General features: G+C 44.8%; 1 protein-coding gene across 1 annotated transcript in view; it reads left to right on the top strand.

The window, feature by feature from the left end:
• FHIP1A (FHF complex subunit HOOK interacting protein 1A) overlaps positions 1-17804 on the top strand; it is a 113521-nt gene that overhangs the window by 65783 nt on the left and 29934 nt on the right. Inside the window, exons 5-6 of the mRNA XM_068990141.1 lie at positions 9929-10096; positions 13503-13582. Coding sequence (XP_068846242.1) covers positions 9929-10096; positions 13503-13582 — 248 coding nt within the window. The remainder of the gene's footprint in view (positions 1-9928; positions 10097-13502; positions 13583-17804) is intronic.

Genomic DNA, 17804 nt, shown 5'->3' with positions numbered 1-17804 from the left:
CTGGCTCTAGAGCACGGGCTCAGTGGTTGCAGTACGTGGGCTTGATTGCTCCACGGCATGTGGGATCCTGCCCCACCAGGGGCTGCACCCATGTCTCCTGCATTGGCAGGCGTATCTTTTGCCACCGAGACACCAAGGAAGCCCTGGGTATTCATTTTAAACATAGCAGTGTGCACGTGTTGGAGAAGGTGTGGCACCCCACTCCAGCACTCTTGCCTGGCAAATCCCATGGATGGAGGAGCCTGGTGGGCTGCAGTCCACCGGGTCGCTAAGAGTCGGACATGACTGAGCGACTTCACTTTCAGTTTTCACTTTCATGCATTGGAGAAGGAAGTGGCAACCCACTCCAGTGCTCTTGCCTGGAGAATCCCAAGGACGGGGGAGCCTGGTGGGCTGCCATCTATGGGGTCGCACAGAGTCAGACACGACTGGAGCCACTTAGCAGCAGCAGCAGCAGCAGCAGCGGCAGTGTACATGTTGATCCCAAACTCCCTGGTTCTGCCCCTTTTCCTGGGACAGCTCTTCTCCCCTGGATTTGCTGCTTTAAAAATTATAGACGTTAGTAAGCAGCAGGGGTATACTGCAGAGCACAGGGAATTATCCCCGTTATTTTGTAATAATCTGTATTGGACGATAATCTGCAAAAAAGTGAATCAGTATACTAAAATGAACACAATATTGTAAATCATCTATACTTCAAAAAAAAAACACACACACACACACAAAACTATAGAGGTTGGGAGACCAGCCTGTCTGTATTCACTGCCTTATACACACCCACCCACCCGATTTTGGAGTTTGAGCTGGTCCCAGGTACTGTGAAGCCTCCTCATCTCCGACCTCCCATAGTTCTTCATGTCACTTCTCTCCTATTGCAGGGGAAGAAAATTAGGGCTATAAATGAAGCTTTCGTTTAGTTTTTGATTTGAAAAGAAAAACTAGATTTCTTTCTTTTTCAACAAGTGCAGAAGGGAGATAATGCAGAATCACAGGATTCTGCTCTTAAGCGTCAGGATCACGGAAAGATAGGAAGGGTCCCACCCACTCTACACGGAGAAACACAAGAAACAGCTCACACAAACCCCACCTTATCTAAGGCAGCCAGGTGGTATTCATCTTGGAAACAAAAGTGGAGAAGGCAGGGAGAGTCTGGTCGGAAAGTTGGTGTTAATCTTTTATTCTTTCCCTGCATGCTCCTAAGAGATCATTAAACATTTATCAGCAACAAATGCCCTGCAAGCTTCTCTTCAGGTAGTCATAGGAAAACCAAAAAACAAAGAGAACGCGAAGGAAGCTTATAGCCTGCTTATTTCACGTTCTTGCTATACTTTTCTTTTGCCCCACACTAACTTTTTAAAGCATTATGTATTTTATTCAATTCCCTATTCTAAAAGTGATTTAGTTAACTGCTTGAGATATTTAGGGATGTTGACTCAATGAACTTTTCCAGTAAACGAGAAGATTATGTAATAGCATAGAAAATGGTAGGGGGCTTTCCCGGCGTCTCAGACGGTAAAGCATCCACCTGCAATGCAGGAGATTCGAGTTTGATCCCTGGGTCAGGAAGAACCCCTGGAGCAGGGCATGGCAACCTGCTCTGGTTTGTTGCCTGGAGAATTCCATGGACAGAAGAACCTGGCAGGCTACAGCCCATAGAGTCGCAAAGAGTCGGACACGACTGATCGACTAACACTTTCTAACATTTACATACTTAGAAGAAGTGAGCTTCTTTTAAGAGTCCCCCTCTCCGGTCACTTTTATGACTGACTTGCATTGTAGGTGAGACAGAAGGAATAACTGACAGGCTGCCCCTCTGTGCCTCACCCTGTGGTGAGTGAGTACCTGATGATGAACAAGTTTGGGATAACAAAGAAAACCACCAGGAAGACGAGAATTACTGAATTTGTTGGAGGAAACACCTGTGTATTTTCTCGGTCTTCCATTGTATTGAGGTCTTCTCCAGTGGATAAGAAGCCAGGAGTGAAACCTGCCCTTTATCATCAGAACTTGTCTTTGTTACAGTTTTGGTGTCTAGGAAAACTGTCCATGTATAAAATTCCACGCCCAAACAACACATGGAACCCAGCAAGCAGACTGAATGGGGATTGGGGTGACAGGCATTAGATGCCGCCACATTACAGTTGTTCTCACATAAAACTTCATTCTAAAGAAGCTGCCTGAAATGACCCTCTGAACCATTTCGCCTCCACCACTGGGTTTAATGTTTGCTCATCAGAATTCAGTAGTATTGTCTTGTTAATCAAGAAGAGAAATTAGAAGGAAGCCCAAGGAAGCATTTCCTTTTTCCCAACGGATCACTTTTCTCAGTTGCCATAATCAAGAGCATGGCATGAGTCAGGCTCTTTATTTCCTATGAAATGTTCACAAAGAGTCGGACATGACTGAGTGACTCAGCACACACAGAAAAGGAAGATTTCCTCTGCTGTTCACGTATTGTCAAATGAATCTACCTTGCTCATGAAGGCATCCCCAACATAGACTTTGAAAACCATATTTGTTTGTTTGTTTTATTAGTAAGAGGGCAGCTGATTTCCATCCTGACATGTTTATTGATTATTCTTTGAGTACCTGCTGGTGTACAAAATGTTTTGAGAATTCACACTGTAGGTCAGACATAGTCATTTCTGCAGTAACTTTGCAATCTTAAAAAATGGAAAAATGCATTAAGAAGATTGAAAAAGGGCATGGACTTAGTCTAGCAAAGAGGAGGCTGAGGGCTTCCATAAGAATTCCAGAACAGGAAGGGAAGTGGAGTTTTGGGGGACAGCATTTCCCCACCACCGCTTCTTAACGTGAGGGCAGTGAGTGTAAGGCGCACTTTACATTAAGCAGGTGGAATTTTACTTCACATTGAGGCATTGCTTTCTTGATTGCAGAGACCTCCTGAGCTGTGTTGCCAAAAGAAGCTGTGCAATCCCTGTTTGATTGCCTCTGGCTTCCTACCCTCAGACCTCCCTTCTCTAAGCTTGCTCTTCGGGCTTCTGGTGATCCTGTTAGCTGACCCCAGGCTTCTTCCAATAAGTATCTTTTCTGCGTAGGTCCACTCAGTTCTCCTGAGATGGTGTGGACTCAGAGAGCTGAAACAATATGCTGAGAATGGTCTTCAATTATGCACAGGTGCCCCAAAGCAGATTGGTGATGTTGTTTTTATAGTTCTTCATATTGCAACTAAGAAGAATCTTTCTGGAAGAATTAGTAAACAGAAAGGGATGGGTGAAATGATCTTCGGAATACTCTTCAGATCTTTGCTACTGAGATAAAACTTATTTTGCTCCAGAATTTCCTTGTTGTTTCTGACCACAGAGCCATACTGTGAAATAACTTTCTTAGTGATATTTGGAGTATTTCAGTAATGAAATTCTATACTGGATATAGTTCAAATATAGTGGATCATATATTGAATTATACTCTGATAAGTTATATTATAATAAAGTAGTATTGTAGACATTATATACACATAGTATAGGAAGAAAGGCTTTATAAATAATTTGCTGACTTCTCCAGGGAGAGGTTTATCATAGGCAAGGAGAGGTATCTTCTGTTTAGTCAGTCAATTAATATTTAATTGGTTTAATTAATTAATATGTTTAATGTATTATAGATACATCAAGAAAATACTGCGGGAAGAGGCAGAGACTGGTTTTACTTTTAACTTCTTTTCCTTAAAATATGTTGCAGAAATCATTGTAGCTGTCACTGTAATCTCTTTCCTCAGTTATTTTAGGAATGAATAGCCACACCTATTGACTTATGGCAGAGAGCAAAGAGGAACTAAAGAGCCTTTTGATGAAAGTGAAAGAGAAGAGTGAAAAGTTGGGGACTTCAGGATGGGGAATGCATGTATCCCCATGGCTGAGTCATGTCAATGTATGGCAAAACCCACTACAATATTGTAATTAGCCTCCAATTAAAATAAGTAAATTAATTTTTTTTAAAGTTGGCTTAAAACTCAACATTCAAAAAAATAAGATCATGGCATTCGGTCCCATCACTTCATGGCAAATAGATGGGGAAACAATGGAAACAGTGGAAGAATTTATTTTCTTTGGCTCCAAAATCACTGCAGATGGTGACTGCAGCCATGAAATTAAAAGACACTTGCTCCTTGGAAGAAGAGCTATGACCAGCCTAGACAGCTTATTAGAAAGCAGAGACATTACTTTACCAGCAAAGATCCGTCTAGTCAAAGCTATGGTTTTTCCAATTGTCATGTATGGATGTGAGAGTTGGACTATAAAGAAAGCTGAGTGCCAAAGAATTGATGTTTTTGAACTGTGGTGTTGGAGAAGACTCTTGAGTCCCTTGGACTGCAAGGAGATCCAACCAGTCCATCCTAAAGGAAATCAATCCTGAATATTCATTGGAGCTGAAGCTCCAATACTTTGGCCACCTGATGTGAAGAATTGACTAATTGGAAAAGACCCTGGTGCTGGGAAAGATTGAAGGCAGGAGGAGAAGCGGACGACAGAGGATGAGATGGCTGGATGGCATCACGAATGCGATGGACATGAGTTTGAGTAGGCTGCAGGAGTTGGTGAAGGACAGGGAAGGCTGGCGTGCTGCAGTCCATGGGGTCGCAAAGAGTGGGACACGACTGAGCAACTGAACTGAACTGAATTGACTTTGGATGTCACCTCCTCTCACGTCCCCGCCTGCCGGGTGGTGGGGTAGAGGCAGTGAGTGCCTGCAGGCCAAGGAGCAGGAGGGGCCAGGAGGGAAGGAGTGAATCGTCAGTGCAGCCTTTTTGCAGACTGGGAGTAATCGAATGTTTTCAGTCCTGAATTTTTGGCTGAAACAGTGGTGCCGCTCCCTGAGAACCGGGGTGTCTGTCTTTCCGCTTCTGTTCTTGAGTGTTGCTCGTGCTCCGTGTCCTGGCAGGGAAGGAGAAGGCTGGGAAGAGTCCAGCTGCAGCGGTGGCTGCCCTGGGGTGGACACGCCCCGCCTGTCCCTCAGCGGCTCTCCCTCTGGCAGCAGCAGGCGGGGTCTTAGCCTGTGTTCCCTGGGAAAACCCCTTCATGTCTGTTTCCCGAGATACAGCCTCATCTTTCCTTCCTCGTACTGATTTCAGTGGTCCAGGGGCCCCTGGTCTCCTTGTTTCCTGCCCTCTGGGTGGAGCCAGTGGGGCTGAGGCCTCACAGAGGACCCAGAAGAGCCCTTGCTGGGCTAGTTGTCTCCTCTACACCAAAGGGACACCAAAGAAGGGTGGCTTCTGACTTGGAGAGGGTGCAGCAGTCACCTGATCCTGCCGCCCGCCACCTGCCTGGGCGACAGAAGATAGTAACCATCTGTTTCTCCCAGTGTGACCAGATCTCACACAAAACACAGTTAGCAGGTGGGGATGTACCGTTCAGGACACACGTAAACCTGCCATTACGGGGAGGATGCTGGTGCTAATTTAGATGCAAATGGAATTGCCCCGCTAGAGCTGGTCACAGAAAGGTCGGGGTGTCTATATCTACATGCTCAGTGTCCTTCCTACGCTGTGTGTGAAGCGGCTGCTTTGCTGCAATGGTGGGCATGTTGCTGGGCTGGGTTCTCGTTTCACTTTGGGGAGAGCTTTGACTTTGCCCAAGTGGAATGGGACACAGTGTCAATTCCTCCCTCCCCTCTCATCCCCTTTTTCAAAGAAAACAAAATCTTTATTTTGTCCATTTCTGAGAAACTTAAAATTTTAATTAAAAGGCAAGTGCATTGTTGGAGCTCTTAGGCTAAGGTGAAAAGGAGTGGGCTGACAGTAAATTCAGCTGCCCTCCTGTCCACAGAACCGACCTCAGCTCTCCATGCAGTTCACCCAGATCCGGGCCTTGCTGGGAGATGGCCTGGAGTGGAGGGCCCTGGTGGGGAAAGGCTGTGAATTGGTTGGGTTTTCGCACTGCTACTTTAGTATTTTTTTCAAATGTTTTAACTATTAATATAAGGCACAGCCAGAAACTTATTTTCTACATTTCTGTGTATGCGTTTTCTTAGTTGAATGTGACAAGACATATACATGCAAAATATATTGTATTACATATAGTTGGAACAAAGTATTTTATATAAAAGTTTGGCAAAACAGGACTTATTTTTACTACATGCAGTCTGTTCCAATACTTTCTGTTTGAACCTGGTCTAACCATGAGTGGACCAAGACACTGATTCTGTTACCTACTTTGGGTCTCAAACTATGGTTTGAAAAACATGTTTAAGCGGTTGGTGCAGGGCACTTGGCATGAAGGGCAACTCAGGTAAGGGCCAGTGGAGGTGGAAAGGGTGGTGAGGACGTTCAAAAAATAGACTAAACTGGACTGCATAGCAGGAAAAATAAGTACCTGTGTCGGGGTCTCATTCTAGAACTTGGGCTGAGAAGTAGGCATGTGAAAGTGCCTAGGCAAATATCCTGTTTGGGTTCCTGGTTGTACCTTCTTGTAAAGGTTCATTATTTGTCTGTAGGGCCTGAGTTTTCCTTAAGTCATTGCAGCCATTGTGGTCTGCTTTTAGTAAGAAAGAACATTCCCGAGCTTTATTATTGTGTATTATATGGCAGAACCTAATTTACCCTTTCTGCTGGAATTTCTATGTAAATTTGTAGCTGCAGTTCTTTATAGAACAAGGTCAATAAATATTGACACACAACCGTGAGGCGGAAGGGTCCTCCTTACATCGGCAGCCGACTGTCCTTCACGACTGGCCCACGAGGAGGCGGCTGCTCTCCCGTTTTGCTGGTCCTTGCTCTTTGGGACATTGGCAGAACCTGAATTTTACATTCGGCACAGCCCAGCCGCCCTCCCCTGGTGGCTCATCATTAGCTTTCAAGTGATCACACTTAGGCTCTGGTCTCATCCTCCTTTAAGGAGGTTTCCTATTTGGAGGATTAGAGAAAGTTTCTGAGAAGTCAAGATAATGGGGCAGGAGAAGATTTTCTAGGATAAAAGGCTTCTAAGGGCTCTGAGAATATGGAGGAGGAGGGAAGAGGGGGAAAGAGAAGGGAGCCAGATTTTCTTGGTTTGGGTATTCATTTAAGGTGAGGATGACCTCGATTCATAAAGACTTTGCAACCTGATGCTTAATAGAATTGGGTTTTAATATTTATAGCATGTTATGTAAATGCTGCCCCTCCAAGTGCTTCCTTAAATCCTCTTAGCTTATAAATGACAGCTTTGATTTCTAAAAAAAAAAAAAAACAAAGAAATCTTTTCATTTATCCCTGCTTAAGAGTAGTAAACAATAGATGCTTAGTGCCCACCTTTCATGCCAGGCCCCAAAGCCTGAGACTTGGATTCTCAAGAGTTTATCTCTGTGCTTTTGAGCTGATTACGGCCATGCATAACTAAAGGGGGGATAGCTGATGCTAGACTGTTGGTGCAAAGGCAGCTCTTGGAACTGTGTGTAGCGTGTCAGCTCAGCAGTGCTCCACAGGTAAGTTGAAAACACAGAAGCTACACACGTGGTCCCTTTGGAATGATTGTTGTTGTTGTTTAGTCGCTTGGTCGTGTCCAACTTTTTTGTGATCCTGCCAGGCTCCTCTGTCCCTGGGGTTTCCCAGGCAAGAATCCTCAAGTTGCCATTTCCTTCTCCAGAGGATCTTCCCTACCCAGGAATCGATTAGTGCTACTTTTTTTTTCTTCTAGTAATCAGTATTGTTAGGGAATTCAAATATTGTGTAAATGATTTTAGGTTAAATTTCTACTCTAGGACCCTGAGATTGCAGTCATGTGAGCTAATGGAACTGTGTGTTTGGTGGTGGTGTCAGTCCTTTCCCCTTAATTGTCCTGGGTGACATCAGCTATTCTGTAATTTTTGTTTTAAAAAAAGTCCCCACTCACTGGAGCCTTCAGATCTCATGCAGAGAAGAGGGAGGCATTAAAAAACTTAAGCTCAACTTTGGCAAATGTAAATTGCCAGGTCCTTGGAGGCTGTCATTTGCTCAGGAAATGTTTATTAAGTACCGTCTGTGGCAGCAGCAGTACACCGGGCTCTTTCCATTGCCCTGCAGTAATAAAGAAAAAGTCGCAGCTTGCGTCCCAGGACAGTATTGTAAGTGCCGTGAGCCTGGGGCTAGAGAACGCAGGAGAACACAAGGATAGAAGCCGTTTGTTCAGAAGCAGGGCAGCCCACAAGGAGGACTCTTCTCAAAATAATTTGTCTGCCAAGTGGTTGGTGCTTACCTGTTTCCTTTGCTTTATTTGGGCACAGAGAGCGTTTACAGCTGGTCAGATGACACGGGTGTGTTGGTTGAGGAGTCATAAGGTTGGCACTGAGTTGGGAATGGAAGGGCCAGACGCAGTGCTCAGGCCGCTCCGGGTACTATCAGTGGGTTCTGAGAGTGCACTGAGATGTACTGTAGGGGCCTTGCTTAGAATGAAGGAAACAGAACGGATCTGGTAACATCTGTGTGGACTCATCTGTCTAGCACATCCCTAAGAACCAAGAAATTCATAAAAGTAATTCAGGCCTTTCTGTGCAGATGTATCCTTACGCGGTCTGTCCACACTTACATAGCAGGTCTGGAGATCTGGCTTCTAAACTGAGTTGTGGATTTTGAAGGCAGAAAAGGAGAAGAGGAAAGCATTTTTAAAGGAACGGCCCAGTAACAGTGTGATAAAATGACAGCTAACGCTTTTAAAGTGAGGAGAAAAGAAGATTGACTACTGGAAAAGAAAAGATGCGATCACTCAGAATTTATCACCATCTGTTTCGTTTAGCATCAAGTGTGTTTGACTCATGGCAGGGGGGATATCTAAGCTTCCTAGGGTATAAGACTGAAACCTGAAATTTTGCACTGTTTCCCTGGTAATTCTCATGCAGCATTGTGTGAGTCTTTCTGTGTTACAGAGAGTATGGCAGTTGATGACCCCTGCTCTGCCTTCAGGGCTTCCCAGGTCGCTCAGTGGGAAAGAATCCTCCTGCCAGTGCCTGTAATTGCAGGAGACATGGGTTTAATCCCCTGGAGAAGGAAATGACAGCCCACTGCAGTACTCTTGCCTGGAAAATCCCACGGACAGAGGAGCCTGGCGAGCTACAGTCTATAAGGTCGCAAAGAGTCGGACATGACTTAGCACAAGCATAATTCTGCCTTTAGGAAGACAAAGCAGTGTATACTCACTCTTAAAATATTCCCTGTCAGAATGTTTAAACTAAAAACTCGTTGCTTTAAGCATCAAATCCTCAGTTCTTTGAAAAACTTGACTCTTTAGAGGAGTCTGTTTCCTGAAAGATTGATGTTTTACTGCATGGGAAAATCACAGCACATAGAAAACAGTAACCCGTATTATTTAAAAAGTCACAGTTACTTTATAAGCAGTAAACTCTTTCAGCAGTTTATAAATAATACTTTATGAATATTATTCAGTTATAAAATTTTGACTTGCAACTTGCCTGAAATGTATCTGAACTTCTGCAGCATTTTGTTTCTGTACCTGTCATTTGCTATTTATTATATTATTTTGCTAGATCATAAATAGAACCCATCTTCCTGGACAGAAAATGTTGTTTCTAGCTTCTTGTTCATAAGAAATCCCAATAAAGGTTTACTGAATGACTAGTAATGAAACAAGTTATACTGAGCTTTGTAATTAATCCTTTTTACGGACCATGAACATACTTTCTGTTATCTTTTCCCTCTTTGTGATTACACACTAAAATCTTGATGGTATTTGAACTGCAGCTGGTGATCAGGGTTGTCGGAACACTTGAATTGCTTCTTTCTGCCTTTGCTTTTCCCTTCCTGAATTAAAAGGCGGAATCAGCATGAGATTTTGAGGAATGTGAATAGGTTAGGGGCTTCAAATGAAGCTCTGAAGTGTGTTCTCGTGGCAGGCGTGTTCTTGCCTTGATGGGGTCACTACAGTGAGGCCGGGGGCCATTGGAGAGGCATGTATTGCAGCATCGAGGGGAGGCTCACCTGTGTTCACTCTGTCGTTGGGCCCAGGTGACTGTGGAGGAGGTCATGACCACAACCGCCTACCTGGACCTTTTTCTGCGCAGCATCTCTGAGCCAGCACTGCTCGAGATCTTCCTCCGCTTTATCCTGTTGCACCAGCACGAGAATGTCCACATCTTGGATACGCTCACGAGCCGAATCAACACCCCATTCCGGGTAAGGAGAGCCCCAGTGGAAGGGAAATTATGACTCAGGACAGATTTCAGGAGAGTTTGTTTTTGGAATAAAACTATGAATATTCTCTTCTTTTTATTTCCCCTCCTTTTATTTTCCTTTCAGCCTTTACTTTTCTGTTTTGGAAGAGATGAGCTAGATTGTTTTGCTGTCTGGAGCCCTTCTGTCTGGGAGGCGGAAGTTACTGCCTTTTCTAGACAGTTTTCTCAGTTTGTCTGGGTTGCCACTTTCTTCTGTAGAACCAGCAGAATGTGCTTCTGAGGAGACAAGGAACAGGGGATGGGGCTGAAGCTCAAGTAAAGCCAAAGGGCTGAAGTATGTCAAGTCTGAGTACTAGAGATCATATTTCTGTCCGTAAGTGTTTTGAAATGCAAGTCTGGGCACGTGTGAATTTAGGTAGTCATTCTTTAGTTTGGTGCTCTGATTAACTTTGAAAATCCTCTCATACCTTTAGTGTAATCCTTTGCAGCCCTCTCCCCATAGGCTGTCTCTGTTTAATTGCAATTATTATTTTAAAAGCAAAGGTATGTTGGAAGAAAACGAAAACACTAGTTTGCAAAGATCCATATACCCTAATGGTTATAGATAAGCAGCATTATTTGCAGTTTGCAAACTGTCCACGTTATGGAAGCAACCAAACTGTCCATCAACAAATGAATGGATAAAGAATATGTGGTAGGACTTCCCTGGTGGTCCAGGGGCTAAGAATCCGCCTTCCAGTGCAGGGGACACAGGTTTGATCCCTGGTTCAGGAAGATTCTACATGCACAGGACAACTAATTCTGTGCCTCACAACTGATGAACCCTAGACACTCGAGAGCCCATGCTCTGCAACAAGAGAAACCTGTGCACTGGAGAGCAACCCCAACTAGAGAAAGCCCTTGCGTGACAGTGATACCTAGTGCAGCCAAAAAAAAGGAAAAAAATAGAAAAAAAAAAGGGGGAATGAAATGTTGCCATTTGCAAGAACTTGGATGGAGTTGGAGGGCTTTATGCTAAATGAAGTAAGTCAGACAGAGCAACACATGCTGTATAATACCACTTATATGTAGAATTTAGAAAATACAACCAACTAGTAAGTAAAACAGACAAGAAGCTGACTCACAACTATGGATAACGAATGTGGTTACCAGTGGTGAGCTGGAACGCGTAGGGGGAAAAAGGGATATCATGAAATCATGTGTGAAACTTTTGAAAACTGTAAAGCACTATAGAATTTAAAGAACTTTTCATTCAATAAAAACAAATCAAAAGCCTCAAAAAAAGTTGGATTTTTTAAAAGATTGACAAAATTGACAAACTTTTAGCTAGACTACTAAGGAAGAAAGTAAGAAGAGTCAAATTAATAAAATCCAGGATGAAAGAAGGGATATCACTGTTGACCTCACAGAACTAAAAAGGATTATGAGGGATATTGTGAACAACTATATGCCAAAATATTGGATAATTTAGATGAAACAGGCAAGTTCTAGAAAGACCCAGGCTTCTGAGACTGATTCAAGAAGAAATCAAAAATGTGTAAGCAAGTAAGAACTCTTGTGTTTCAAAGAACACCACTAAGAAACTGAAAAGGCAGCTGACACAATAGGAAGGAATCTTTGCAAGTCATGTCTCTGATAAGATACTTACACGTAGAATAACAAACTCCTGGGACTCAGTAATAAAAAGACAGACACAGGGTGCTGAGCACCTTGACAGTGATTTGCCCACGTTACTATGGTGACACATAGAAAGGACTCAGAATGGGGAAAGCAGATGCTGAGGGGTAATCCTGGGAGAAAGAGAAGATTTCCTAGGAAAGGTGATGCCTAGGGTTAGTCTTGGAGAATAAGGAGGCTTTATCCTGCGGAAGAGACAGAGGAAGGCATTCCAGGCAGAGGAACGGAATGTGCAGAGGCGTGGAGTGAGTGGAATGAAGTGTTGCTTCTGCCTGACTGTAAGGGGTGACCTGTCCTGAGTACAAGAGATGTTTTGGGGCACACCAAATACAGTTCTTTCCCTGCAGCACTGTTAGGAATTTCATTGACCAGGTTGTAAACTGGTCCTGCCTAGAAGACAGACTAGCGCTTATTCTCCTGTACAAACAGTAAGAGCCTCAATTACTTAAGCGGCTGGATAGAACAATAAATGCTTACTCCCCAAAGGGCACAGTGATTTTAGAATGCACCTGTGGGAACCTTCTCTGTTGGGCTCTTTATCCTTCCTTTTTAGAAATTAGAGATGGCAAGAATTCTTTTTTTTTTTTAATGAAAAAAGTACTTAATGAAATACTTCAGGAAAGTATATCATCACCCCCTCAGCACTATGGGAAATGGAACTCAGGAAAATCTTTGCCCCAAAGCCAAGAAACAAATCAAAAGGAGTTGAGGTTTGGGGCTGGGGACTCTAGGTAGAGAGTTGGCCGGGGTATATGCAATTTTCTTTTAGCCCTATCTTGTAAAAAATCAATGTCATACTTGAAAATAACTAGAAGGGTCTTCTCTGGCACTCCAGTGATTAAGACTGGGCTCCCAATGGTGAGGATCCAGGATTTGATCCCTGGGGGTCAGGAGACTAGATCCCACATGTTGCAACTAAGACTCTGCATGCCACAACTATTAATACAAGCTCCTGGATGCCATAACAAAGACTCCTCACAGCCAAATAAATAAATAAAATCTTAAAAAAAGAAAATAGGAAAACAAAACGACATTCATTGATTGTGTGTATATGTGTGTGTGTATCTGTGTGTGTGTGTCTGTGTGCGTGTCTGTGTGTGTATGTGTCTGTGTGTGTCTTGTCTGTGTCTGTGTGTCTGTGTGTCTGTGTGTGTGTATCTCTGATTGTGTGTGTCTGTGTGTGTCTGTGTGTGTGTATCTGTGTGTGTGTGTGTCTGTGTGTGTGTGCGTATCTGTGTGTGTCTGTGTGTGTCTGTGTGTCTGTGTGTGTGTGTCTGTGTGTGTCTGTGTCTGTGTGTGTGTGTGTGTCTGTTTCTCTGTGTGTGTGTGTCTGTGTGTGTGTCTGTGTGTGTGTGTGTCTGTGTGTGTGCGTATCTGTGTGTGTGTGTGTGTCTGTGTGTGTCTGTGTGTGTGTGTCTGTGTGTGTCTGTGTGTGTGCTGGGAGTTGCAGGGGCATATTTATCTGGATCTTATATGAGTATAGGCATTTTGCAGGAGGGTAATTCTGCGTAGTGGCATAATCCCAGGGATAGATTGTCGAATCAAATCCTACAGGAGAACTGTAGTCTGAATACACATTCTCTCTGGCAGCAGCATCTTAAAAAAAAAAAAAATTAAAACTACTTACAAAATAGAAGCCATTTTTTGTCATTCTGATGTATTGGCCATCTTTGGGGGTTCCAGAGGGCCTTTCAGTGTCTGAAATAGCATGTGTGTTTGTTGCTTCCCAGCTTTGTGTGGTGTCCCTGGCATTATTTAGAACGCTCATCGGTTTACACTGTGAAGATGTGATGTTACAACTAATTCTAAGGTGAGTTGCCACCTTTTGTCTCCTTCAAAGAACAACCCTACACTATTGCTACTTATTTTCCTTTGGTAATATGAGCTAAGTAAGGGCCGTGCTTCTAAGAAAGAAAATAATCAAGAAAATCAGCTTAATTTCTGCATTATTGCCCAAGGTTAAAAGTATTTAGGGGGGGCAAAGGCATTATATTATACATGTGCTCCTGGAAAAAATAAATAGAACATTTGGAAACTTTCAGAAGTATTATGAAAGCTCTTCTGGTCTGTAACTGAATGTCTTTCTCCCAAAGTACATTTTTAAGAGGCTCATGTTATTGAGAACAACTTTTCTCAATATGAAATGCTGTTGGTATATAGAAATTATTCTGTGACTTTTGCTTTAGTAATGGTATGGCTACAGTGCTCACTGCCTGACTTGCAAGCATTTTTCAATTAAATTTGGTAGATATTTAATGAGTGCTTCCTGTGTACAGTTCAGAAGGACATGGGTGGAGGGACGAACTGAAAAGGACATCCACGTACGCAGGGCAGAGAAAGTCTGTCCTTCACATGTCCAGGTGGGAACGGTGTCATGAAGGGGCTGGGATCTGAAAATGGGCGTGCGGAGTCTAAGTGGACTGCCAGCAAGACAACATCAGTTTGGTCATTGGGCAGGAGCCTCAGGGACACCGAATCCTGCCTCAGCCCAGCCTGTCTTCTCAGGGTCCCTGAGAGGAGCACCTGCCTTTGTGAAGGAAGAGAGTTGATGAGGGCCCGTGCTCCCGCACTCCCCTCCGTGGTCTGGACGCAGTAAGGAAAGAGCCGACCAGCTCACTGGTGCCTGCTCCACCTCCATCTTCCATAGACCCTGCTGCTGACCCCTCCTGGGACAGAGGGTGCTGAGAGCAAGAGGGGAGGGAGGAGACCCGGGCTGCCCCTGGTTCCCACCGTGGTTTAGACGTGGTGTGAGCAGGATTACTGAGGAGCTGGCTTTCCAAGAGGAGTCTGGCCCTGGAGAAGTTTCAGGGTGTGGCCAAGCGTGCTCCTGGGAACAGCGGCAGAGACGTCATCCAGGAGCTCAAGAAAACACACATCCTTGGCTGTCTTCTCCCAGACAAGCTGAGTCAGGAACTGGTGGTGGGTGGGGCCTGGCAAGCTGTGTTTTGTTTAGCTCCAGGGGATTCTGGTGCCAGGCTAAGTCTGAGAACTACTGGTTTGAGGAAGGCGCAGTATAGACGTGTCACCCTGCAGAAGGGAGCGATAGAAGCACCGCAGGGGGGGTCGGCGGGCGGCCTGGTGATGGAGGCCTTGCAGAGTCACTGTTTTATAGGAGAACATCGCCTATTAATTTTGGGCTTTTGGAGGGTTTGGATCAGGCCATCAGTAACTAATCTTAGGGCCTTAGCAAAGAACAGATCTGCTCATAAGTACATACCCTGGGTCGTTCAGGAGAGCATTCGTTTTCTGTCCTAAAAGGGTTACCTCCGCTTCGCATCAGGTCTCTCCTGATGTGACCAGGCATTAGCGGTGCCTGGATGAAATCCGTCAGAGCAGCTTGTTAAAGCCTTTTTGTTTGGTGTCAAAGCCAAAGTTCACTTCCAGCAAGGGTAAATCCTGGTTATATTTAAACGTTAGATTCTTGAATGCCGCTTCTTTGACAGCAGGGAAAGCAGCTGTCCTCTGCAGTGGGCCTGGAAGCCTGGCCCCACGTCCCAGCCCTGGTCACCGGGGGAGGCTGAGTCCAGGGGGCGGACGCTTCTGCCCAATGGCGTTGTCTACTCATAGGGCGGTGCTTGTGGTAAAAACTGTCCCCAGAGGTCGTATTCGTCAGAGCTTCTTGTGAGAGCCAGATCTGTGCCTTATGAAGGTGAAGGAATCAGCTCGTGATTGAAATGCGCATCCAAGTCAGTGCTTGGCATTTCCATGGTGAGTAAGGGCCTGTTGTTGCCCAGGAAAGTGCATGGTTGCAGGTGCTGAATGGAGTCATAGGGAAAGCGCTGGGTGTAGCCTCTGATCCCAGCGCTCCCAGCCCGAGTTTCTTTGTTTCCTTATTGAGGAGGATGATGAGAATATAATAGTAGTTGCCCTTTATTTACTACTTTCTGTATTTCTGATTCTGCCACGTTGCCTGGGGAATCTGAGAAGAACGAGTTGGGGACAGATGTAGAGGTCAGCACGTGGTAGACATGCAGGAAACCTCTGCTTCCTGTCTTGTCACCTGAGCGGCTGATCCACCTCCCCCCACCAATCCCCATTTAACAAGTACTTGTTCTGTTTTTTTTTTAAACTTTTTTTTTGTGTTAGGGTATAGCTGATTAACAATGTTCTGATCATTTCAGGCAGAACAAGTATTTTCAATTGTAGTCAAATACACTCAACATTCAAAAAACTAAGATCATGGCATCTGGTCCCATCACTTCTTGGCAGATAGATGGGGAAACAATGGAAACAGTGAGAGACTTTATTTTCTGGGGCTCCAAAATCACTGCAGATGGTGACTGTAGTCATGAAATTAAAAGACTCTTGCTCCTTGGAAGAAAAGCTATGAAAGCAAAGACGTTACTTTGCCAACAAAGGTCCGTCTAGTCAAAGCTATGGTTTTTCCAATTGTCATGTATGCATGTGAGAGTTGGACAATAAAGAAGGCTGAGTGCTGAAGAATTGATGCTTTTGAACTGTGGTGTTGGAGAAGACTCTTGAGAGTCCCTTGGACTGCAAGGAGATCCAACCAGTCCATCCTAAAGGAGATCAGTCCTGGGTGTTCATTGGAAGGTCTGATGTTGAAGCTGAAATTCCAGTACTTTGGCCACCTGATGTGAAGAACTGACTTATTAGAAAAGACCCTGATGCTGGGAAAGATTGAAGGCGGGAGGAGAAGGGGACGACAGAGGATGAGATGGTTGGATGGCATCACTGACTCAATGGGCATGAGTTTGAGTGAACTCCGGGAGTTGGTGATGGACAGGGAGGCCTGGCGTGCTGCAGTCCATGGGGTCGCAAAGAGTCGGACACGACTGAGCAGCTGAACTGAGTCAAATGCACAGACCCTAACCACACAGTTCAGTGGTGGGCATTCACACTATTGTGCAGCCGTTGCCACCATCCATCTCCAGAAATGTTCTCACCTCACAAAGAAAGCCCCTTCTGTGCCCCTTAAACCCACATCCCCCTGCCCCCACCCGCGCCCCAGCCCAGGGCAGCCCCTGGCCCGCATTCTGTGGCTCTGCGTTTGCCTCTTCTGGGAACCTCACGCAAGTGGACTCGCGTAGTATTTGTCTGTTTGTGCCTGATTCACGTCACTTAGCACGGTGTCTTCAAGAGTCTTTCATGTTGTAGCAGGTGTCAGAATTTCCTTCCTTTTGAAGACCAACTAATATACCATCGTTTATGCCACATTTTGTTTACTCATTTATCTGTCACTGGACATTTTGGATTGCTTCCCATTTTAGCTGTAATGAATAACACTGCTGTGGCCATAGATATACAGCTATGTCTCTTCAAAACCCTGCTTTTGCTTTTTTTTGTGTAGATATCCAGAAGTGAAGCTGCTGGACCATTTTGTTAAATTTTTTTTTTCTACAATAGCTGCACATTTTATAAGTCCACTGACAAGGCACAGGGTTCTGGCTGCTCCACATCCTTGCCAATACTTATTATTTTCTGTTAAACTAAAAACATTTTTTTTAAGAAATTTATCTTTATTTATTTGGCTGCATTGAGTCTCAGCTGTGGCACACAGGCTCAGCTGCCCTGCAGCACGTGGGATCTTAGTTCCTTTCAGTTCAGTTCAGTCGCTCAGTCGTGTCCGACTCTTTGCGACCCCATGAATCGCAGCACGCCAGGCCTCCCTGTCCATCACCAACTCCCGGAGTTCACTCAGACTCACGTCCATCGAGTCCGTGATGCCATCCAGCCATCTCACCCTCGGTCGTCCCCTTCTCCTCCTGCCCCCAATCCCTCCCAGCATCAGAGTCTTTTCCAATGAGTCAACTCTTCACATGAGGTGGCCAAAGTACTGGAGTTTCAGCTTTAGCATCATTCCTTCCAAAGAAATCCCAGGGCTGATCTCCTTCAGAATGGACTGGTTGGATCTCCTTGCAGTCCAAGGGACTCTCAAGGGTCTTCTCCAACACCGCAGTTCAAACGCATCAATTCTTCGGTGCTCACCTTCCTTCACAGTCCAACTCTCACATCCATACATGACCACAGGAAAAACCATAGCCTTGACTAGACGGACCTTAGTCGGCAAA

Source organism: Capricornis sumatraensis, chromosome 17 (assembly GCF_032405125.1).
Source record: "Capricornis sumatraensis isolate serow.1 chromosome 17, serow.2, whole genome shotgun sequence".
Lineage (NCBI taxonomy): Eukaryota > Metazoa > Chordata > Mammalia > Artiodactyla > Bovidae > Capricornis > Capricornis sumatraensis.
The sequence above is the reverse complement of the archived record's forward strand: the minus strand, read 5'-3'. Positions and strand labels throughout refer to the sequence as shown.